General features: G+C 49.4%; 1 protein-coding gene across 13 annotated transcripts in view; it reads left to right on the plus strand.

The window, feature by feature from the left end:
- Plekha7 (pleckstrin homology domain containing A7) overlaps positions 1-24607 on the plus strand; it is a 189115-nt gene that overhangs the window by 160141 nt on the left and 4367 nt on the right. For 8 of the 13 annotated variants that reach the window (XR_009057559.1, XM_057777368.1, XM_057777369.1 and 5 more), the window contains 13 exons: positions 6063-6143; positions 9257-9325; positions 9503-9583; positions 10580-10729; positions 11226-11327; positions 13098-13206; positions 13337-13563; positions 16200-16388; positions 16476-16593; positions 17593-17696; positions 18685-18885; positions 21335-21490; positions 23993-24126. Coding sequence is in view for 12 of the 13 variants with exons in the window: in XM_057777368.1 (XP_057633351.1) it covers positions 6063-6143; positions 9257-9325; positions 9503-9583; positions 10580-10729; positions 11226-11327; positions 13098-13206; positions 13337-13563; positions 16200-16388; positions 16476-16593; positions 17593-17696; positions 18685-18885; positions 21335-21490; positions 23993-24126 (1721 nt within the window). In the remaining variant the exon portion in view is untranslated. The remainder of the gene's footprint in view (positions 1-6062; positions 6144-9256; positions 9326-9502; positions 9584-10579; positions 10730-11225; positions 11328-13097; positions 13207-13336; positions 13564-16199; positions 16389-16475; positions 16594-17592; positions 17697-18684; positions 18886-21334; positions 21491-23992; positions 24127-24607) is intronic. The other 5 variants (XM_057777370.1, XM_057777373.1, XM_057777376.1 and 2 more) reach the window with 1 other exon arrangement.

Below are 24607 nucleotides of genomic sequence, written 5' to 3' on the forward strand. Positions count from 1 at the left end.
CACAGGCTTCAGAGCAAGAGTTCCTGTTTGTCCAGACTGCAACAGAAGCTATCTGGCCCATGGGCTGTGTTTTTTTTTTTGTTGTTGTTGTTGTTGTTGTTGCATTAGCGTGCACAGTAGCCCTATAAGGGAGATAAACTACTTCTCGAGGCCACATTGGAGACAGAGATAAACTGGCTCCAGTGCTACCCTGAAGCTCACATTCACCTTGCTACCAGCCTTCATAACACGTCGTGTGTGCTGCTGTGGTCCCAAAGGCATTAAACTTTGGGGGGAGGCAAACTTGGGTTCCAATGGCAGGGAATGGATTTGATAGACTGGAGAGGCAAGTTACACTGGGGGGGGGGGGTGCTTTCCTAGCTAGCAGCCGTGTCACCTGAGGAGGAATTCTGGATGCTGCCATTGTTTGTCATGAGAATAGCTGGGCTTGCAGCCAGATTTTCCTGGTGGTGTGTCTGCTAACTGTAATTACTAAGCTCTTCTCAGGGAACTAGTCCCCAGATGAGCCTCTCCTGAAGCTGAGAGAAGCTTGACTCTCCCACTGCCCATGTGAGAGAAGATGCTAGACTATGTGTGCAGAGTTGATAAGAAAGGCTAGTGTGCCTCCATGGCTTCCCCCAGAGGGCAGGGACCAGCTCTGCCCTGCACGGACCCAGCTGGGATAATAGATTCTCAAAGGAATAGCCAACTGCAGGACCCAGAGCCCAGGATCAAGGGTCTCCAGATGAGTGTGTACAGATGTTCAAAGCATAAATCTAAGTCTAAAAGTGTTGTTCCAGTTTCCATTGTCTGGGGTAGTGGTCCACGGTGGGTCTCTGCTTACCTTGATATGCTGTATGCTGATGTCCCCTTCACCTGTGGACTCAGGTTCTCTTCCCCAGCTTCTCTATGAGCCAGGGAGCATTTCCACAGTGGGAAGTGTACCTGTGAGAAGACTCACAGCAGCAGTGCAGTGACAGGGAGCTAGGGGAACTTGGGAGGAATGGAGACAGGCTGTAAAGCTCTGGTGTCACCATGTGTTTCCTGTGACTCTAAAGAGGAGTGAGCCCAGTAGATGGCAGATCCAGGCAGACAGGGTTCAGCTGATAGACATGCTCTTCTGAAAGGGCCTTCTCCATAGTGCTGAATGCCCTTTCCCTGGGCTGCACAGCTGGAACTCCAAGACATATTGGGTCATGGATCCTATGACATTCTGGGCAGAATGTCCTTGAAATGAGGAAGAGAGAACAAGTCACACACCTAGGAAAGCGGGTCCACTTGAGTAAGCCCCAAAGACCATTCTGGGCATGGGAGACAAGCTCAGCCTCTCTAGGACCAACTTCCTCTTTCTATGGTGGGATAGATTGAGCCTCCAGCCTCATGCATATGAGGCAAGCACCCTACCACTGTGCCATACTCAACTATGTCAGCAATTCTCTTTGTACTTTTTGTTTTAAGATAAGGTCTTAACTATTAATAAATTCCTAGGTTAGCATTGAATTTCTTTTTTAGCTCAGGCTGGCTTTGCAGCACTCAGGTAGCTGCAATAACGCCTGTGTCACTAAAGTCAGGTGTGTGTGTGTGTGTGTGTGTGTGTGTGTGTGTGTTAATAGGGATATAACCCAGGGCCTTGTGCTTGCCGGGCAGGTGCATTCCCACTGCTCTGTTTCCAGCCCTAGAGCAAGCTTCTCTAGAGATTTCTCCTTCTCATATCTGATCTGCTAATCCCCTCACTCTGCTGTGTTGACCTATGCTCTTTCATGCTCTTATCCAAGAGCCAAGGTTCCAGGGCCCGTCCACCCCTCTGATTAGCTGAACCCCAGTTTACTGAGTTCATTGGTGGTGTGTTCTCCCTAGCACCTTGGGCGAGTTTTCCTCCCTCAGGTGGACATTGCTGCTGTAGGGCCAGACAGTCAGATGAAGGCACCTCTTAGAAAACGCTCTTAGCTAGGGTGTTTTGGGGAGTGCTTGCTTCTCTGCTCTTTCTCTTGGTGATGCCAGGTTAGAAAGGACTGAGCAATGACGAAGCTTCTCTTCTGCCTGGCAGTGTGGACACTTGGTTCATCTGTGTTTTGATTCTCTCAGTAGCTCCGAGTAATAGGAATTATTGTCCCTACCCTGTTAACCAGGAACTTGTGTGTCAGAGATGCTAAAGGACTTCTGCAAAGTTCCGTGACTGGAACTGACTTCAGCCCTGAGTTTGTCGTCATGGAAATCCTGTTTCCCAGAGCCTGGACTCCATTGATTGGCTTCCAGGCGTGGGCTGTGGTGGGGCTGCTGTTGTCCACAGCATTTTAAAAGAATTATTCTTTTAGATGGAGTCTAATAGTGTTCCCCAGTTTGTTCTCAAATGCCCAGACTCAAATGATGCTCCTGGGCTATGGATGTGTGCCTGTGCTCCTGGCTTTGAGTTATTTTTATACAGCTGTGAAACACATCCACGTGAGGTTGAGCAGGGTGTCTTTGGCTGTAGATCCAGAAGGTTGCCTTCAACCCCAGGGAGCCCCTTGTCTCTGGGAAGGCGTGCCATTGCAGCTTCACATCCGTGGCACTGTGGGTTTTCTCTGACAGTTTGAGCCTTAGATCAGGGCTTATCCATTTCCAACGTCAGCTTCTCGGGCAGAGTTTTTTAGTTTGCTATCTGGGACATCAGCTATTTCTAGAACACCTGGGAGCTTGGTTTTTAAAAATATAGATCTGAACCAGGTATGATGATACACCCCTGTGGTCCCCATTTCTTAGGGACTGAGATAGGAGGATCATTTGAGCCTGAAAACTAGAGGCCAGCCCACAGAACATAATGACTTCCTCAGTCAAACAAACTGCCAGACAGTAATGGTGCACACCTTTAATCCCAGCACTTGGGAGGCAGAGGCAGGTGGATCTTTGAGTTTGAGGCCAGCCTTGTCTACAGACTGAGGTCCAGGATGGCTAGGATTACACAGAGAAGCTGTCTTGAAAAAAATACAAAACATTTTTTTTAAAAGTCATAATTGTGGCTTTATTAAGGGGCAGAGATAGATCAACATATATATTTATAAATCACTAAGTATCACTCATTGCATAAATGACTAAGATACAAAAATCACAAGAAAATATCCATTTGGAAGGAACTTTTAAAACAGTTTAACATCACTTTATATAAAAGGTTTGAATAACATAAAAACATAAGGAACATATCTCAGTATAATATTAACTGCATGTTAAGTCTGTAGCCCACATTATTCAAAACGGAGAAAATTTAAACTAACAGCAGTTACCAGACAAGTATGGCCCTTTTTTATGCATATTCAATACAGTGCTTGAATCCTTAGCTAGAACAGTAAGACAAGGAAGGATATGAAAAACTAAACAAATGTAAATAGTAAAGAATGAAGTAAAAGTATACTCATTTGCAGATATGTTCAAAAATTTATTTGAGTGAATACTTTCCATAAGGTACAAAATTAATTCACAAAAGTTGGTAACCTTACTATATTCAAATGACAAACATGCTGAATAAGACATCATTCACAATGTCAATAACAAACAAAAAGAGCAACAACAACAACCAAAGAAAACCCCATAACCTGGAAGAGGCCCAACAATGAAAGTGAAACACCACTATACTACATTGAGAATTAAAAAAAAAAAAAAAAAAAAAACTGGGAGCACTCATGCTTATCAAGAACACAGGATCCAGTTTAACAATGTCAAAGGTGAATACCGCTCATATGGAAACTTAGAAACAAAAAAGGAGAAATTCTCTATCCTAGAATAGCTGAGATTCCTCAAAGATGTACTTAACAAGCTCCCTACCAAAAGTCGTTGTGAAGCTAGGTTTAACAACATGCTAATCATCACAAAGGAATTAGCATGAAACGGTTTCCTCCCAAGGCCAAATCAAAGGCCATGCCCACAGGTCTCTAAGAGCTCCTAAGCCTGACAGGGTCCAGCGGCAAGAATGTAGTAGTGCTGAGGACAGGAGGAGAGCTCTGCCCAGCTTGTTTGGTCTTGTTCACTCTCCATTAATCCCTAATTCAACACGAGAAGTCCTGTTGTTTGGTCTGATGCTTGCTGAACCTCTGTTATTGCCCTATAACAGTAAGGTAACTTTCAGGAGGTGCGAATGAAAGAAAAAGCTGGCCATAGTGGCTCACACCTTGGAGGTGGGTGGATCTCTGTGAGCTTGGGGCCAGGCTGGTTTATACAGGGAATTCCAGGACAGCTACCAAAGCTTCCCATAGAGACTTTTTCTCAAAAAACAAATAAACAAACTTCAGAGCCTGACACAATCCATGCCTGTAGTTCCAGCACTCAGTAGGTCAGAGACAGGATTGCTTCAAGTTCAAGGCCAGCTTGGGCTACTTAGTTCCAGGCTAGCCAAGGATACAGAGACCCTGACTCAAAGATAAAGCAGATAAAGGCACTTGCTGCCAAGCCCTGTGACCTGAATTTGACCCCCCAGTACCATACAGTGTAAGGAGAGCACTGTCTCCACAAGCTTACCTTCACACACGCACACTATAGGATGCATACACAGATATGTTTTGTTTTGTTTTGTTTAAGGCATATCTGGAGGTCTTTACTGAGTTAGCACCCTTGTGCTCAGAGTCCTGGGCTCAAGCTCTAGTGTGACTCTTATGCACCCTAAAATTTGAGGTCTGCCATTCAGGGACAGAGAATACCATCCCAGCTGTGAGCTAAACCACTGGGGAACTTAGAAAATGCACATCAGTGCTTGAGCCCCATGCTTAGATACTCCGACCTAACTGATGATATTCAAGCATTCCTCTCTAAAAACCAGACAGTCCCTTAGGTGTTTTTAAAGTACAGGCAAGGTTGAGAAAGATTGCCTCAAAGTGGTTGTTTTGTACTTTTTTGTTTTGTTTTGAGACAAGGTCTCATCTACCCCGGGTTGTTCTTGGATGCCCAATGACCTTGGACTTGTGTCTTCCTGCCTCTGTCCCCGAGTCTGGGATTATAAAGTGCATCTATGACTGGTTTATGTGGTACTAGACGGAGCCCACTGCTTCACGAAGGCTAGCCAAGCACTCTACCAGCTGAGCTATACACCTCGCTAAGAAGTGGTGGCTCACAAAGTGTGGTCTCTGGTCAGCTACAACAGCAGCACCTGGGAATCTGTTAGTAATACAAAATCTTGAGTCCTACTCCAGGTCTGCCTCTGGTGGCACCTGAGCCTTCCAGATGATTTTGCACCACTCAGATGATTTTTTCACCCTGAAATTATAGAACTAGCATAGGAATCCTGATGCCAGACTAAGGGTGTAACTTATGATAAAGCAGTTGTCTATGATATGAGGGGCCCTGGATTCAATTTTCAACCTTCTAATAAAAGATAAAACTTCTGTTGGCCTGAGATCTACCCACCTGGAGGGGGAGGACTCTGGGTTTTTTTTTCTTTGCATTTCTTTAACGTGTCTGTGTGCATTGGTGTGTGTGCATACGTTGAGGCATGCGTGTGGCAATCAGGACAGGCTGCGGGGGCTGGTTCTCTCCTGCACTATGTGGGTCCCAGGATTAAGCTCAGGTCATCAGGTTCAGTGGCAGCATTGCCCACTGAGCCATCTCGGAGGCCTGCCAGATTATTCCAGCACCAACTATAAGCATTTGGGGCCATTGGTCAGTCATGGATGTTTAGCTGCACCACATGTGTGGAGGTGGAATTTGAGGACTTTCTGTGGAAAATAATTGTATTTTGTTTTGTTTTGAAAAATAATTGTTAAAAATGAGCTGAGAGCATGGAGCCACTCTAAACCAAGCTTCCAGGTGTTCCAGAACATGGTGAGTGAGGCAGGAAGAAGCAGATCTCCTCTGTTAGGCCTCCCCTCCCCTTCTGCAGCAGAACTAAGAAGGAAGTGGCCTTGTGCTTGGTCAGCCTACACAGCCCTTCACCCTCAAGTAAGCAAAGCTGATTCAGGGCCTGTTCTTCAGAGTCAGGCGACTGGGAGGCTGTCCGTACCTGTCTGCACTCCTCCCCTCTGAGGCTCCCCTTCGCCAGCCCCCAGACTGTGGCTGCTTCAAGTGTCCTTGGATGTCTCACCTGTTACGTTTTGTTGTATTTGCCTTTCTGTTCGGAACAGATTAAAAATAATGAACCTTTGATCAACGTGCTTTACAAAGTGCTGAAGAAGTCAGCACGGGGCTGTCGGCCCGGGAGAAGCGTAAGATGATCGGATCCGTGTCTCCAGGCGGGGCCATTCCATTGCTTCTGCCTCAGTGCCGGCATCATCACTTGCTTAAGCAGTTGCTCTCCTGACGCCCCACGCTTCCTGCAAGTCATTTCGGTTGATTTTCTTTAACCCAAAGCTCTCTTCAGCATTGTGGCCAACACATTGGGCTGAGCTGCTCATCTGTGGTGTCTTGTGGCTCCATCTTTTATGTTGCAGAGGGATGGGGAGCTTGCCTGGCTTGCCATCATCTTGTGTTGTGTCTCCATCCTCACGTGTCTGCCTCCACGTAGATAGGGCCGAGCATGAATTTCTTGGGAGGGAGCAGCAGTTCCTAACCACTATAGAGAGGCCATGGATTCCACTGTCTCTGCCTTCGCTGGGGCAGGGTGTTGGCATGCAGGTCCCATGGATAGCCATGGAACTGGATAGCCACCCTTTGAATGGTCTCTCTTGTAATGTAGACAGCTCGTGGGACATTCTGAGGGAGGCTCTAGGCAGGGAAGACAGGTGTCAGGTCCTGATGGAGTAGAGAAGTGGAATGGTCCATGAACCCCAAGTCTCTTTCCACGTAGAGATTCCTTAGGATGAATGAGGACCCAAAACCTTTGATTTTTCTGGTGACAGATAGTGGGGGCACTTGTTGACATTTTACGTGGATATATATACTGTTATCACAGTGTAATTTTTAAAAAGGAAACTTAGCTGCCACATACTACCTGTGGCTGTGACTATTCATTAGAGCATCCTTTCTCTGGAACGGAGCTAAGCCGGGGGACCTCAGAGCTGTAAAAGAGCTTCTAGGAAGCTGATGCCCTATGGACTGTGACCTTTACTCCATTGGAAGCCAAACTAGCCAATCTGATCTTGACATGTTCATGAACTCACTTAGCAAACATTCTCCATATCTCCTCCATATGCCAGATCTTGGCTGGGCTTCAAGGATAGAAAAGACATCTTAGTCTCCACAGTGACCCCTAACGTGGTTAAGATGTCTGGAGAGAAGAACTGAGCAAGCATCTTTGTTATCAGATACTCTAAGTGCCACAGCAGTGACAGGCACCCTGGGAGAGGGACACCCTGAAGGGCGCCAGACTCATTCAAAGGGAAGAAAGAAAGACGAGGACTTTAAATTCCTAGCTAGCTCCCAGCATCCTATAAATGGCACAGTAAAGAGGGCAAGGGGGGGCCTGTCCTTAGAAAAGAGGGAATGTGACTTTCCCAGGAGGTGGGGGGAGCAAAAGATTGGATCCAGAGTCGCGCTAAGGACAGCAGTGAAGGGCACCCTTCCAGAGGGGATGCCACCAGAAGGCTTAATTTAGATCTGCTTTCTCAGAATGCCTTTATGTGTAGACACCTCATTTCTTCCCTGATGGGGCTGGATAAACGAGGCGCTGCTCAGTTAGAGACTGTGCCTTATTTAAGCATCAGAGACATCCACAATAAAAAAAAAAAAAAAAAAAAAAAAAAAAAAACAGGGGAAAAGGGGGAGGAGTTTGGTGGGGAGATCCCCGGAGTGCACCTCAATTTGAAAGTGATTTCTAGCTGGTTAACGAGCCCAGGCCAGCTTCTTCAGAGAAGAGACCGACTCACAGCCCTCCCCTTGGAAGGGCTTGTTTCAGGGCTCCATATGTTGTAACTGTGTATATCCATGTATGCACACATACTCTGACACAGACCCCAAGAAGTCATTTGATGAGGGCAGTGAGACGGCGCAGTGGTTAAAAGTACTGGGTGTTCTTCCAGAAGATTCAGTTTCCATCCCCAGCACCCACATGGCAGCTTACAACTGTAACTCCGATTACAGGAGATCCAGACCCTCTCTGGTCGCCATGGGTACACAGACACACATGCAGGCACAACACCCATGCATGTAAAATAAATATTTTTTTTTCTTGTTGTTGTTTTTTGAGACACGGTTTCTTTGTATAGCCCTGGCTGTCCTGGAACTCTCTCTGTAGACCAGGCTGGCCTCGAACTCAGGTATCCACCTGCCTCTGCCTCTCAAGTGCTGTAATTAAAGGCGTGCGCCACCACTGTCCGGCAAATAATATTTCCTTTAAAAGTAGTCATTTGCTGTTGGCCTGGACTTGCTGAGGTCGGGTGTAGGACAGCTGGGCACGTGGATGTGGTTAGTCTGAAGGGAATGATTGCCAATGCATTTTGACTCCTGATTCAGACTCACAAGCGTCTTGGGCCTTCCAGATGGAGTGGGGAGAAAACAAAGGCTGTCTGTCCAACAACTGTTCATCCTGGGGCCTTCTGCCTGCCTAGCACATACACTACCTGCCGTTCTCTGTGTCCACTGCTCAGAGCCTCAGAACAGAACAGAGATGGGCTCGTGGTTTGAGATGCATTAAACCTAACCTTGTCTTGACCCTGGGAGCCCACATCTACACAGCCTATGGCAGGAAGGTGCCTCGGGGGAAATGGAAGCATGAAATAGAGAGTTGGAGTCAGCGGGAGCAGGGAGGCAGCAAGCTACCTGCTTACTGTTGACCGAGGATGTAGACGGGGATGCTCCACTGGCTGGAAGTGTGCGTGACTTGTTCATTGCTTTATTGAGATGGTAAGGCAGGTTGTAACCCACATGAGTACAGCCAAACCTGTTGTCGAGGTGTGAACCTGACCTGGGCACCTTCTCCCTTTGGCTGGATCTTTTAGCAGTATAGGGTGAGGAAGGCTGACCTTGTCCATGGGAAAGGGGGCTTCTCAGAGACCAGAAAGAGACTGGGCAATGGGGTGTAGTCCTGTGTTGTCCCTAGGTACAGTAGCAGGCCTCTCTTATTCTTGGCAAACCTCCGAAGACCCACAGAAATGTGTCATGCTCACTTGGGGCAGACACCTTATGGATAACCCTGTAACTTGAGCACCTGCATTTTCTTTAGTTTGAGAAATGTAAAAGTCTTAGGGTCACCAAAAGGTTTCAGTTTTTCCATAAAGTGAAAATTAAAATAATGCAGATAGTGCTCAAGTTTCTGCTCATCTTGTGCCATGAGCCTCCTGCCTCCGCCAAGACTTCCACCTCCATCTACCATAGGACTAACCTCCCTTCCTGAGTTTTGGCTCCGCCCACCAAGTTAATCATTAAATTGTTCACCTCCCAGATGACAGGCCGAGATCTTCTTAAGGATCGAAGTCTGAAGCCGATGAAGATCGCTGAAAGTGACATTGATGTGAGTTACCAGTGCCAGGCTGGCTCTTTGGCCACCTCCTGATTGGACCTGGGCAGTTTCCCGCAGGGTTCACGTGGTGCTCTGCCCAGAGGCTTTCTGCTCTTATTCCTGAGTCCATTCCCTGTTCTCACCTCCCCCCACCCCACCCCGTCCTCTCCAACTCGTTCTTGCTTATAGGTCAAGTTGAGTGTTTTCTGTGAACAAGACAGGATCCTCCAGGACTTGGAAGACAAGATCCGAGCTCTCAAGGAGAATAAAGTATGCATCATCTTTGCTTCGTAGTGGGTGGGCGGAGGGACATGCAGTCACTCTTGTCTTTGCTGGCACAGCATTTGCACTCTTGTGTTAGCATCAGCCAACAGGAGGTGCTGGGAATGTAGCTCAGGTTATATAGTGCTTGCCTAACATGCATGAAGCCCCAGCATTCATCCTCAGCATCACATATAAACCAGGGGTGGTTAGCACACACCTATAACTTTGGCACTTGGAAGGTAGACGACTCCAGGGAAAATCAGAATTTTAAGGTCATCCTCAGCTATACAGTGCTTGGCCCTGTTTAAAAACCACAAACAATAAATAAAACGGGTGTTAGTTTATTCAGTCCTTTTTTGTCTGAGGGTGTTCCTCAAAGACTTGTGTCTGAGTCTTCTGTCCTTTTCGCGAGAACCTTAGTCTGCTTGGTTTTAGTACCCCAATTCTGTTCTGGCCCATGTCTCAGCCTGGGAGTCTGAACCACTGGCAGGCCTGATGAGTTAACATGAGGAACCCAAAGGTCTGCCATGGAGAGAATGGCCCTCGTCACAATGGGCAAAGCCTTTCACTTCCTCAGGTTCCTTTCCCCAGGGATCTGGGCTGTGAAGGCTGCAAGTCTAGATGGGAAGACAGGAGTGAGCTGGTGTCACAGTGAGACGCTCAGAGAGACTTTTTTCCTTTTTGTATTTAATAAGACATATTCATGGTGTTGAAGATCTGTGCCACGCCTTTTTGTCACAAGAGCTTGCAAAATTTTTCTGTTATTTCTTTCATTTGTTTCTATATAATCTATAAGGACTCAAAAGGTTCTGCACCCACCTTGCAGATAAGAAAACTGAGGCATGGAGATTTTGGAGACTTGCCTAATGGGCCAGTCTAAGCTGCTGTCTAAAGCCCTGTGTCTTACCTCCAGCTCAGTTCTGGCCTCTTTGCCCTCAGTTGTTTGGTTCCTCTGGGGAGGACAGTCCTCCCATCCTGTTTTCTTGGCCCGTTCTGGCACAGGACCAGCTAGAGTCCGTGCTGGAGGTGCTGCACAGGCAGACAGAGCAATACCGCGACCAGCCACAGCACCTGGAAAAGATCACGTGTCAGCAGAGACTCCTCCAGGAGGACCTCGTCCACATCCGGGCAGAGCTCTGCAGAGAGTCCACGGTACGTGGAGGGTGAAGAGGTGATAGGCACTTGCCCTGGGGCTATATTCTCATCACCCTTGCTATTGAGTTGAAGGCAGGGGTGAGAACCTGTCTCTGCCTCTGGTGGCAGGTTATCCAGGGGTATCATGTCTGACTCACCTCTCCTTCAGCTTCTGTCCATCAGGATAGTTGAGGGAGAGCCAGTTCTGTGGAGAAGTGTTCAGGCTGTAGTCTGGTCTGTGCACAGTGCGCTCCAGCATGTCAGCATTTCTGCTGTGGCAGCTGTCGATCCAATGTGGTGCTGGCATTTCTACCAGACAGGGGAGAACCAGTTTTGGGGTAGGGAGTGAGCAACACAGGTAGCCAGGGTTGCCTGTTCCCATCTCCTTTCCACCAGGCTGCCTAAGCCTCTCCTTCCCATTTACCTAGTAGTTATCAGGTTAGGGGGGTGGGTATTCTTGAGGGGACTGGGCTGAGGGGAACTTGGGGACCAGAAGTGTTTTCTTGGCCAATAGGAGATGGAAAATGCCTGGAATGAGTACCTGAAGTTGGAAAGGGATGTGGAACAGCTGAAGCAGACCCTGCAGGAACAACACAGAAGAACCTTTCTCTTCCAGGTGACCAAGAAAGAGGGTTGTCACCTCCCTCGACTCCCTAACCTCCTATTAGGCTGTGAGCTTGCCAAACAGCTACCCCAAGCTCTCCCTTAGGGATTCCTTCTGCCATGATGAGAAGCTTCACCTCAGTTCCCCTGCTTCTTTGCTCTCAATGTCTAGCCCTCAGTGTTTGGGGAAGGGCTGGTCCTTTAAAAGAGCAGAGGCAAGAAGAGCCCAGTTCAGGACCCATACCCACCTAGAGGGCATTTGGAATGCAGGGCAAGTTTCTCTTGGATTCTCTGAACAATCGTAGGAAGTTCAGCCTCCTCTTGCTTCTGGCAGAGAGTGTGAATTCAGTCCCTGGAGGGTCCTCTTCTCTCATCTATACTCATTTGCCTTTCTGGAGGCCGGGCTGGGTGACCCCCATTTCTGTGTCCTGTGGTCAATTTGGAAAAGGTGGCTTTAGCTTAAAGGTCAGGCCATTCTAGCTGGCCTGTGTTCTCCTATTGCAGTAGGCAGCAGGCTGCTATCCCGCCCTCATATTTTAAAAATGGAAAATGGCCTGCTTTCCAATGCTGCTTCGGGTCTATTTCTGTTTCTTGGGGCTCTAACATTGATTCAGTGTATTTATTTGAATCAGCAAAGTATTCCTAGAGGTTTCTTGTGCACAGGACAGCATGCTATGCCACTCCGGGAACTGGGCTTGCTAAGTAACGATGGAGTTCTGACCCAGATGTAGACTCAGATGTTGCCCGAGGAAGCCAAGGAACTTCTTTGGAGAGTCCCTCTTGCCCCCTATGGGCCTAATGTCATCCATCACTCAGGTGGCTCTGAGAGACCAGCCCAGGACACTGGAGAGCCTTGCCTCTGGTTCAAGGATGACCTTAGAGAATCCCCAGAGTATGCCGTTCTCCTGCTGCTATTCCTCCCGTAATACCCTTCACTGGAAACATTCCGCCGTTTGTAGTATAACACTTGAACCCCAAGCTCTCCCTTAGGGATTCCTTCTGCCATGATGAGAAGCTTCACCTCAGTTCCCCTGCTTCTTTGCTCTCAATGTCTAGTTTCTAAGTGACTGCCATTGGTAAAATCTCCCCAAATGTTGTTTCTGGTTGTAGCTGAGGTTTATCTGTAGCCCATGGTTTTTGAGACAAGTCTCACTTTATAACCCAAGCCTTGAACTTGAAATGCTAACCTTAACACACCCTCTCTCTGTCTCTGTCTCTGTCTCTGTCTCTGTCTCTGTCTCTGTCTCTCTCTCGTTTCATCGTGTAGCCCAGGCTGGCCTCCAGCTATGTAAAGCAGGACTGCCTCTGCCTCCTGAATGCTGGCAGTAAGGGTGTGCACCCTCACACTAGGCATCCTAAGAGTTCTCTAAAGCCGTGTTGAGTCCGTTCTCATGTTGTGCAGCCATATTCCAGAATTCTTGAGAAACTGAAAATCTGTTCTCTTTCCCTCGCCTTGCCCAATCCTGTGGCTTCCCCTCTTCTCTTCCCTCCCTGTCTCTGTGAAATTGACGGGGTGTTCCATACATCATTGGGGTTGAGTCCTGTGCTGCTCAAGGCCATTTATTTTAAGTTAGCTAAAGTAGGCCAGGTGAGCTGATGAACACTGCTCCCAGCATTCCTCACTGATCTGCTTCTCAAGGAGACTGAGTAGGCTTGGTGCCTACCCTGGCAGGTTTTCAAAGGTTTTTACCACCCCTGTGGTGAGGGACTGTGACTGAAGAGGTATCATAAATCCTCAGAAGTGAGGAGCCAAGAGCCTGAACCAGCCCTCTGTCGTTCCCAGGAGAAGTCTCAGATACAGAAGGATCTGTGGAGGATCGAAGATGTCATGGCAGGCTTGAGTGCGAATAAAGAGAACTACAGAGTCCTGGTGGGGTCTGTCAAAAATCCAGGTAAGACAGCAACCATCTTCCTGAGTGCAGGGACAGTGTAGGCACGCGGGATGGCTCTCAGAGAGGCTGCGTCTCCATGGTGAAACAGCGTCTTGATTCCACCGTGTATCGTTTCTGTTCATCCTCTCAGAAAGGAAAACGGTGCCTTTGTTCCCTCACCCGTCCGTGCCTTCACTCTCTCCAACTGAGAGCAAGCCGGCCCTGCAGCCTAGTCCTCCCACCAGCCCTGTGCGGACACCTCTGGAGGTCCGACTTTTCCCGCAGCTGCAGACCTACGTGCCATACCGACCTCACCCACCCCAGCTGAGGAAAGTGATGTCCCCTCTTCAGTCACCAACCAAGGCAAAGCCTCAGGTGGTAAGCTGTGGCAGCTAGGGGCGGAGGGCATGCTGTGTGACTTCCTGCAGAGAGAGGAACAAGGATAAGGCACAGACAGCAGACCAAAGAAATGACTCCACCCCAGTACCTGGTGACCGATGCATTGATTGGGCTTCCTTAAGCAGGGTTGACTTACAGCAACATGAGTGACGCCCCAACATCCGCATCGTTGCAGAGTCCACCCCAGCTTGGGTGATGACTCTTAAAAGCTGCACTGAGAGAATCACTGTTTTCAATCCGTCTTGAGATTTTTTTCTCCAACCCCAGCAGCCTTGCTGGACAGGAGGCTGCCGATGTGCTGAAGGGTGCCTGGCAGCCAGGGTTAAGAATAGCGCTGAAGGTACTAGCCTGTCCTCAGCTTTTCACTGGGTTCTTGGAAAAGTTCATCATTTTTCTGAGCTACCTCAGTTTCCTCTTAGAACAACAGTCGGTGCTTTTAACTGTTGACAGCCCCGGTTGTTACCATTTCGTACGGTTGTTTGCTTGTTTCAGACATTTATATTTGAGTAACAGAAGTATCTGTCCTGGGGCTGGAGAGATGGCTAAGCAGTTAAGAGCACTAACTTCTTTTCCAGAAGGCTGGGGTTCGATTCCCAGCACCCATATGACAGCTAACACTGACTGTAACCCCTAGTTCTGGGGGATCTGATGCTCTCTTCTGGCCTCCATTGCTCCAAGCACTTGTGCCTAGACATCCATGAGGCAAAACACCCGTAGATAGAAAATAAAACTAAATGTTAAAAATGTTTAAAGAAGGATATAGGGGCTGGAGAGACGGCTCAGTGATTGAGAGCACTTGCTGCTCTTCCAGAGGGTGGAAATTTAGTTCCAGCACCAATGTCAGGTGGCTCACAGCCATCTATAACTCCAGCTCCAGGAGATCTGAAGCCTCTGGCTTCCACATACCCACATGTGCCTGAATATAATGGGAAATTTTTATTAAAATATCCATTTTGAAGATAACATGTGAAATATGACAGTGAGCTGGATGGTGTGGTACACGCCTTTAATCCCAGCACTTGGAAGGCAGAGGCAGGGGAATCTCTGTGAGTTTGAGGTCAGCCCGGTCTATAGAGAGAGTTCCAGGACAAGTTCCAAAGCTGCAGAGAAACCCTGGGGGGGGGGGACGGGGAGGAATGGGATGGCGAGGAGAAGCATGAGGGCCTCTGGAGAGCTGCGAAAAGGAGAGGAGGTGAGCTGCTTGCCGTTCAGCAGAGAGAGTTCCCCCTCAAACCGTGAACCCTGAGTTCTTGAGAGGGACAGAGATTTAGTTAAGTTCCGCTCTAGATTTGCCTATGGAAACAGAATTCCCTCACTACTGATTAGGATATAAAAAGAGGACCACAGGTCTTGGCTTCCGTGTAATTCCCTTACCCTTTTCTTCCTTGGCTCCCCGTGTCTGCATCCCTAAGCACTTGAATTAGGCCAGGAGAGAATACAGCCCCTCTGTGTGTTCCCCACTGTGCACTTCATCCTGTTGCATACATCCCACACTGTTGCTTGGCTTATTTCTTTAACTTGCTATCATTTTAAAAAGCATTTAAAAAATGGTCCCGGCATTGTGGCACATACCTTTAATGCTGGCAGAGGCATGTGGATCTCTGACTTCCAGGCCAGCCAGGGCTACGCAGAGAAACCCTGTCTCAAAGTACATAAATAAATAAATAAATAAATAAATAAATAAATAAATAAATAAATAAATAAATACAGGATTGGCTAATTTCAAAGAACACAGAAACAAGGGCCACAAACAAAGTATTTAAGTGTCAAACTGGAGAAATGAAGGGAGATTTGAGGAAGGAAGGCAGGCGGTGATGGTGCACGCCTTTAATCCCAGCACTGATTTTGAGGCTGAGGCAGGTGGATCTCTGAGGCCAGCCTAGTCTATATAGTGAGTGCAAGGATAGCCATGGAGAGACCCTGTCTCCAAAAATCAAAAGAAAATAAAAGGGAGGAAGGAGGTACCGCAGCCATCTGGATGAATTTTCATGGCAATCAGGATGGTCTCCTAGCATAAAGGAGCCACAGCCCCTAAGAACCAGCCAAGCACATCAAGTACCAAGGAGCCTGGTCTTGTTCCCTGCCTCCCAGGAAGTCAACAGCAGTGCAGCCGCCTCTCCTGCCTTCCTGTCAGAGCCAGAAAAAAGGAGAGACTCTGTAAGAATGTTCATTTCCCAGAGGAAGAGCAGGAGGGTGCAGACTGGTGAGCAGATCCCCACAGGAGTCGGGTCACAGAGTCTGCTCAGGCTGACCACATGGGGCTGGTAGATGTCTCTTCCCCAGGGTGCTGTCATCATCTCAGGAGAGATGGTCAGGCTCCCACCTCCTCTGGAGGACATGGGAAGCTGTTGTCATTTGACGCTGCCAAGGATGTAGATCCAGGACACCAAGTGCAGGACCTGGGGACACACTGTTACTGGGTAACACTTTGAAACTAGAAAGCATGTTGGATCAAAAGCAGTTGGAGTGGAAGTGGCCCCAGAAGCTTCCTTGGCTGGGATGGTTATGTGACCCTGAAGTGGTCAAGCCTGTGGCAATGCTGAGTAACATCCAGCTCTCCTCCCCACTTTAATTCCATCCCTCTGGACACGGGGTCTGGTTCTCTTTCTGAATAGGAAGACGAGGCACCCCCCAGGCCACCACTTCCTGAACTCTACAGCCCAGAGGACCAGCCCCCAGCTGTGCCACCTCTGCCTAAGGAAGCCACCGTCATACGGCACACATCTGTGCGGGGCCTCAAGCGACAGTCTGACGAAAGAAAGAGGGACCGGGAGCAGGGCCAGTGTGTGAACGGCGACTCGAAGGCGAGCTGAAAAGACGGAGCATGCCCGCAGAGGGTGGGAAGGGTGGTGTGGCACTAGTGACTTCATAGCCTCAGACTCTGTCCGCAGGTGGAGCTCCGGTCCTATGTGAGCGAGCCAGAGCTGGCCAGCCTCAGTGGGGACGTGCCTCAGCCCTCCCTGGGCCTCGTGGGCTCTGAGAGCAGGTACCAGACACTGCCGGGCAGAGGTAAGGCAAGACCCTCGTGGAGCCCTTCAGGGTCCACACCACACCACTCATAGCCCCTACCTGGGCCTCAGATCCTGGTCTTCAGCCTGGGTCTGTGACTGCTGAGAAGGAAGGACTGGCCCAACCTCCTCCCACCCACAGCCCTCTCTTTTCTTTTCGAGTAGTCTGCTTTTCCTCCCTTTCCTATTTCCAGGAGCAAAAATAGTGATTGCCCTGAAATCTGACACTGTCGAAGTATTTTATATTAGCCCCATATTCAATCGCACTGGTAGGCAGGGGCTGTTATGACTCCCATTTTAGAGATCAAGAAACTGAGTCGGGCTGGAGAGAAGGTGTAGTGATTAAAGGGTGCTGATTGCTCCAGAGGACCCGGTTCAATGCCCAGCATCCATGTGGTGGTTCACAACTGTCCATAGCTCACCCATGTGGCATACAGATATATATGCAGGGAAAACACTGATCCACATAAAATAAGTAAAGAAAGAAAGAAACTGAGGGTGAGAGAAATTAAACAAGTGCAGTTAGCTGATCACAGAGGAAGCCGGCTGTCCTGAGCTCTGGCTCCAGATCACTGTGAACTGCAGGCTGGAGCGCTAAGAACCGTCAGTCCTGAGGCCACCTCAGATCTGTGTCAGCCTGAGACTTGGTCCATCCTTTCTTACACCCATGGTCTCCTTAACTGGGCTCCCTGCTCATCCCTAGCTGGATTCCCCACTGAAGCAGAGGGGTAAATGTTCTTGTACCCCCTTTTCACCTGCCACAGCCCAGCATTTCTGCCCAGGAGCAGAGCTTTATCACAAAGCTTCTACAGGGACAAAGGCCACCCTCAGGGCAAGCTTCCTGTCTTCCTGGGGCCTGCCCCATCTAGGCTCAAGGAGAAAAGAATAAAACAAGTGGGTTAGAGTGGAGCCCTGCTGGCCCCAGGAGAGTGGGGTGGCTAGGGAAGGCTTGGAGGCGCTGAACCGTACCACAGCCACCTGATTCTCCTTCCTTGCTAAGGGCTCTCAGGCTCCACATCCAGGCTCCAGCAGTCATCCACCATTGCTCCCTACGTCACTCTCCGGAGGGGTCCGAATGCCGGAAACAGCAGTATGACCTTCTCTGTAAGTGGCCGGGGATGTGGAGGGACTCACACTCAGTGGGAGGGGCCTTGGGGTGTGCAGTGACCAGTGAGCCTTGGGGAATTTAGGGTTCTGTCACCCCCCTGCTTACCAAGAAGGCCACTACCTTGCCATCTCTAGTTCCCTTTTGGTTTTTCGAGACAGGGTTTCTCTGTGTGTAGCTCTGGCTGTCCTGGAACTTGCTTTGTAGACCAGGCTGACCACAGAGATCAGCCTGCCTCTGCCTCCCGAGTGCTGGGATTAAAGGCGTGCGCCACCACCGGGCTGACATCTCTATTTTCTGATGGCTACCAAACCTGTCGGGGTCATGAGAAGTCCAAGAAGCCTGTACCCTAGGTCCGTCCTGGAGTGCAGATTATTGGCTCAGTTGGATAGGCACAGCCTCAGCGTCTGCCTCTGCCCGGAAGACTCATTAGGGTGGGGGCACTGGGTACTGAGAGGAAGTGGTTTTCTGTAGCTGGCACGTGTAGCATGCTGCAAAGAGAGGCTAAGCGGGGAGAGGGCAAGGGTGCAGTTCAATTGCTAGAGTATGTGCTTAGCATGTACAAGGCCCTGGGCTTGACTGATCCCTAGCACTGCAGAAATCAGGTTTGATCACCAACATCGGTAATCCAGCACTTGTGAGGTACAGGTGGGAGGATCAGGAGTTTAAGACTGTCCTCAGAGGGGCTGGAGAGATGGCTCAGAGGTTAAGAGCATTGCCTGCTCTTTCAAAGGTCCTGAGTTCAATTCCCAGCAACCACATGGTGGCTGACAACCACCTATAATGGGGTCTGGTGCCCTCTTCTGACCTGCAGGCATACACACAGACAGAATATTGTATAAATAATAAATAAATAAATATTTAAAAAAAAAAGACTGTCCTCAGAGCAAACCTGAGGCCAGCCTGGGCTTCCTGAGACCCTGTGCTAAAAGCAGAAAGCAGCTGTGCTTCTAGCTCCGTCCACTCTGCGTCTCACCTCTTTCGCAGAGACCCAAGAGTGCCTTGGAGCGCCTGTACTCAGGGGACCACCAGCGGGGCAAGATGAGCGCGGAGGAACAGCTGGAGCGGATGAAGCGACACCAGAAGGCCTTGGTCCGGGAGCGCAAGAGGACCCTGAGCCAAGGAGAGAGAACGGGCCTGCTCTCAGCCAGATACCTCAGCCAGCCACTGCCTGGAGATCTTGGCTCAGTATGTTAGATGGGGCTGGGACAGAGGCCAGAGTTTCCCCCAGTCCCCCAAGTGTACACATGTCACCTCCCAGGGTGACCTACATGGTTGAAAGAACATCCTGAGGGGCTGTTTGTCCACGACCCCAGCTGCACGTGTGAGCTGGCCAGAGGATGACCCGGAATCAAAGTAATAGGGAGGTTTCTAGTGACAGAGGTCTCGCCCATCCTCCAAGCTAAGTGGGAGGGGCCTCCCGACTGAATTAAGGACTTGAGAATGTAGGGTTGAAGGAGGAGAGGAAGATGGTGAGGAAAGAGATTATGTGAAAGTCAACCACATAGCCTCCCCACAGCAGATACTGGTGCCGAGGGAGGCAATTGACTAAGGAAGGGTTGGTGCCCCAACCCTGAGGTGCTGGTTGTCTCCCACAGCCTGTGGTGCTGAGCGCTCAGGTACTCAGGAGGGCTGGGGAGCTCGGTGCTGCCTCCTGATGGCTGGTGTGCTATCCGCCCACGGTTGCCTTAGGCCCATTGTGGAGACATTCCTTTTGGCATTTGGATTTGGAGCCCCAGTTCCCCAGCCCTCTAGCCTGTCTGCTCTCCCTAATTCATTGCACAAGCTCTCTTGCTTCTAGTGTCGCCGCTCATTGCCTCTAATCCTGCCTGATTGTCTTCACAGACGCTCCGACTGGCACTGGCCTTCTCTAACCGGCCAGTGCTGTCTCTGACCAGCCTTGTGTTAGCAGCTGTCTCCCTAGCCTAGCGGACATCTCTAGGTGTGACTTTCTTCCCACCGCCCTGCTTCGTGTAGGCCAACTACTGATAATGCGTCCATCCCGAAAGCTGCTCTGTGGGGACCATAATCATTAGCAGAGGGCTGGGATGGGGAATTTATCAGATTCCATGCCTGACACTGGACAGCAGACGTGAACGTTAGAGAGTGCGCATGTATGTTCTAGAGTCCGGGGCCATTTGGTTTTAACTCCTCTGATCCCATCACACAGTTCCTTATGGAAAAGCCTTTGCAATTCAGATGTAGTAATTGAATGAATAACAAAGCAAACTGTGCAGAGGGCCTCTCCAACTGTCTGTCACTAAAGGACTGGAATAATGTCTTTAAAAGCTACAAACCCATTAACTTTAAGCTTTATAAGTAAGTATCATATGGGGTAACCCTGACTTTCTATAACGTGCTGTCAGAAATGTAGAGAGTATCTCAGAACCGTAACTCCAATACCTTGTAATTTTTTTTTTGGAAAGGAAAAAAAAAGGCTTCTGTAAGTCTCATCAACGCCAATAAACAAACATATTGCTTTCTATGACGGATTGGCGTGGTTCTTCCCCAGGGCACTTTGCAGAGTGTGGTGAGCTTTTGCTGTTTGTGGAAGCAATCAGGCTGGGTTTAAACGAGGACTTGTCTCTATTTGAGCACTTGTGAGCGTGTAAGAAAATGTGTGTTTCCTTTGTGGATCAGTAAATTTATCCCTGAACTGTAATTGGAAAACCATCACCAAACCCAACTGGACTGGTTTGACATGGAGACCTTGAGCTTGTGCATGAATGTGTGGACCGCGCTGCTATGGCCACGGGCTTGGGCTTGGGGTGGGGTGTGAAGCATCCATGGCTGCTAGGGCCTTGTGAGGTAAATGGAGTGAGACAGAGGCAATGGCTTGATGCCCAAGTATCCATCCTTCCACCCTCATAAGGGCAACCCTTAAGGTCAGAGGCCAGGCGGAACAGGAAGCCATCTTGGAGCTGGGCAGACATTCTTGGGTAGATTTTCCCCTCCTGTGAAGAGACTGTTGACACAGAGCTGCCACTGTGAAATGGCCTTGGGGCAGCTGCATCTGACTTTACATTTAGTGTCAGTTCTAGTTCCCTTTCTAGTTTAAGGAAAATGTCTTATCTCAAGCGGTTACCATTTTCCCCAGTCCTTTGCTACACTGGCCGCCAGCCAGCTCCTGGGAACTGAACTCTTTCCCTGCTGGGATACAGGTCCCTGCACTCCGAATCAGCCGTGCTGAGAGCTCTGTAGAGAGGTCATCCCCAAGAGCTTGAAGACTGTGAAGGATTTGGGTTTTTTCCCCATTGTTTGTGATCCTGGAGTGTACGACTCCTAAGCCAGAAGGCCTTGGGGAGGGGAATTTGGATGGGGCAGGTCATTCTGGGGTCACCCTTTTATACCTGGGACGTTTTAGATACCTGTGGACCACTGTGAGGAAAAAGTCATGGGTCTCCCGCCAGTTCCCTAAGGATGCACATTTGAACACTCAGGTCTTAGAACACGGCCAGCAGTGTGGAAGAGGCCACAGGACCGAGCAGAGGCCTTCCTTGTTTTCAGTGACACACACGGCTCCGACACTTGCTTAATGTCTCAAAGGTCCATCTCATGGACACCAGGCCTCAGGGTCCTTCCTGTGTGGCTCATTGATGAACCGGGAAGTGAGGTTAACCCTCTCCTCTGTTGCTAGTGGAAGCGAGAACAAGATTTTGACCTGCAGCTGCTGGAGCGGGCTGCTCAGGGCGACAGAAAAGACAGAGAAGACGGCTGGCTAAAAGTGCAGGCCACACCTGTCACGGAGTTGGACCTAGAGCCACAGGACTATGATTTGGACATCAGCAGAGAGGTGAGGATGGGGGCCTCTTTCACACTTCCGAGAAGCCATGGAATTAAGGCTTCTAGCCTGACTTGCAGTCTCAGTCAGTCAGGGGGTTCGACTTCACTGTGGACCACGAAGGTGCACACATGAATAGCGCCTTGAGACCATAAGTCATCAGTGTTTTCTAGTAATGTTTAAGCCGATTTCTCTATTTGGGAGCAAATTGTACCCTGTGCCCTTAATGGTGGTGTGGGGGGATTAAGTGATTCAGCATGTTCCCAAGAGATTTAGAGAATGTTCCCCGGATCATTAGTGATGGCCTATGCGAATGGCCTGTTAGGCAGACTGTAGTTATCTATCATACATGGCGTGAAATACAGGGCCGGTCTGAAACCTCACAGAAGACATTGCCGGTCGGGAGTGGAGAGTTTTGGTTTTGAATGCTTCTGGTGCCCTCTAGTGGCTCACTTGCCTCATGACAGGGCAGGCCAAGGAAAACATGGCAAGAGAAAGGAAAGGGGCAAGTCACTAGGCATCCCTGTTCACCGTCGGTCTGCGGCAGTGTCCAGTGTCCGCAGCTGCTTTGGTTCTTTGCATCCCTAGCCCTGGGGTGGCACACAGTTGGTATGCAGACGGAAGACGGCTGTATGAACTTTCAGTGTCCCCAAACCTTTGTTTTGGGACTTGGCCCACTGCATTTTCCCCGTGTGTAGCATGAGTTTGGGTGGGACTCTGTGTGTGTTTGTGTAAACCTGGGTCTCACATATGCCAAGCACACAGAACTGCCCAGCCCTTCTGTCTCCAACAGGCAGGGCAGATCCATTTACAAGCTGGTTCTGCCAATGGTTAGGGTTTCATGAGGGAGGGGACTCTGAGAACAAAGAACAGTGTAGGTAAGTTGATGCTTGAGTTACTGCATTCTTGATTCTTGCTCCATGGCCAGCCTCCTGCCACCAGGCCTTTCTCTGACACCCTTAGCAGCGGAAACCAACAGGCTGGACTTTTTCATTCACAAAGAACCTCCATGTGCTTGCTGCCTTGGCAATGCAAGGTTGCCCTCTGGTGTCCTAATTGGCCCGCTAGCCCAGGGAAAATGTCCTTTATCTCTAACCTAAATCCTACTACAATGCAATCTACTTCCTTCCTCTAGATCTGTCCTGGTTGGGAATAACAGATATTTCTTGCTGCCTTTTAACAAAATGAAGGGCCATATGGGTTCAGTTCTGTTACTGAGACTGAAATCAACCCAGTCAAGAGCAAAGAAAAAAAACTGCCTTGAGGCAAGTTAGGTTATATTTTTGAAAGTCACGGCCTTCAACGCCCCTAAAAGTGCAATCAGAGGTTTTCAGAGCTTTAGACTGCCAGTGAAAACAGGGACTCTGACTGGTTGGTGCTGGCAAGATTACCTTTACATTTTTTATTTAATTTTTTTTAAATTTAAAATTCATTGTGTACGTGCGCGTGTGTGGGCACCTGTGCTTGTACACCATCTACCCTTGAGTATAGAGGGCAGAGAACAGCCTGTCAAGTTGATCCTTTCCACTATGTGGGGTCCCCGAGGTCAGCCGTCTGTCTCTCTGGCACAAGTTAAGCATCCCTGTAGTTTAGGTGGTGCTGAGACTGTAGGTAGTATGAGGGGAGAGCTCTTGTCACCTGGGAACTAGAGAATCACTTCTGTCCTTGGGTGACACCCCCTAAGGTTAGGAATGAGGTGTCTCTAGGGCCCTGTCCCAGAGGAAAGGATAAGAGAGCCTTTAGTTAAGGTGACAGAAATAAACCATGCAGAGTCAAGCTGAGGGGAAGGAGGCAGAGAACTGAAAAGAGGGCCACCTGTCTTTATCCACTGACGCTTTTATTGAGGTGAGTGGAAAATCATCAGCTTTGGTGGTCTCTCTGCTGCCAGACGGTGGATCGTTTTGTTTTGTTTATTTGGTTGGTTGGTTGGGTTTTGTTACTTTCTGTTTCGAGACAGGATCTTTCTAGGTAGCCCTGGCTGGCCTAGGACTCACTATGTAGACTGGAGATCCACTTGTCTCTGTCTCTCTAGTGCTGGGGTTAAATGCATGTGTTACACCCAGGTCTGAAGCGTTTTTGCAGGGCAGAGACTCTCCCTCCTTCGGTCCATTGATCCAGCACTCCTCCATTATGGAGGGTTTTCTGAAGGGCGTCCCTTAGCTGTGAGGACACTGGAGCTCCCACTGAGTGGGTGTGGCTGGAGTCAGAGCCCTGCGGCCTTGGGTGTAGCACTGAGGATCTCGTCCTTCCCGTGAGATGCTCTCCGTGTTGCTCGCCTTGCTGTTCCCCTTGGCCTCTAGAAAGCTGTCTAGTGTAGCAGGAAGTACAGCATTGCTTTGGTGTGAGACCCAGGGTCAAGTCGCTGGTTCCACAGCTGGTTCATTTGATGATCTTAGCAAGTTTCTTCACCTCTGTGGACTCGGCTTCCTCACAGGGTGGGAAGGGTGGAAAAGACAGATCTCAGATCAGAGCATCTGAGGTTATCCTCCATTCTACCACCCGGTCCTCCCCCAGCTGTCTAAGCCAGAGAAGGTCTCCATCCCTGAGCGGTATGTGGAACTGGATCCCGAGGAGCCACCCAGCCTTGAAGAGCTGCAGGCACGGTACCGGAAGGCTGAGAAGATCCGAAATATCCTCGCTCGTTCAAGGTCAGCCATTGCTTGCTCAACCCTAAAGTCTCACAAACCTCATCTCAGGTGATAGCTCAGCCGTGGGAGACCCAGGCCAGGCTGACTGGTCGATATTTTGCTAGGCTTTATTAAAAGTGAATTCCTCTGATTGAAGAGGCTAGGCAGGTTCTCAGGTGAGAACACTCCCTCAGCCATCTGAAGGCTCTGGAGAACTTGTACAGGGTCCCTGCCCAGGTCCATGCCTTCAGATCTGTCCCCAGTGATGGGCAAGTGTGAGCCATCAAGCCAGACCTTAGTGAAGTAGACTCAGTTGAGGTCACCTCCAATGATGGTCCTTTTAACATTTGTGTCCATATTGCGTTGTAGATCCATAGCTGGGCCAGGCCAGTCCAGGAGGTGCTAGACTAGGGCCTGTGTTCTTCACACGCTCTTGAGGACACTGGGGGTTTTTCTCCCTGAACCCTGAGCATTGGACCCAAGGAAGTGAATTCTCTGGCCT

The sequence above is a fragment of the Chionomys nivalis genome, chromosome 8, assembly GCF_950005125.1.
Source record: "Chionomys nivalis chromosome 8, mChiNiv1.1, whole genome shotgun sequence".
In the NCBI taxonomy this organism is placed as follows: Eukaryota; Metazoa; Chordata; class Mammalia; order Rodentia; family Cricetidae; genus Chionomys; species Chionomys nivalis.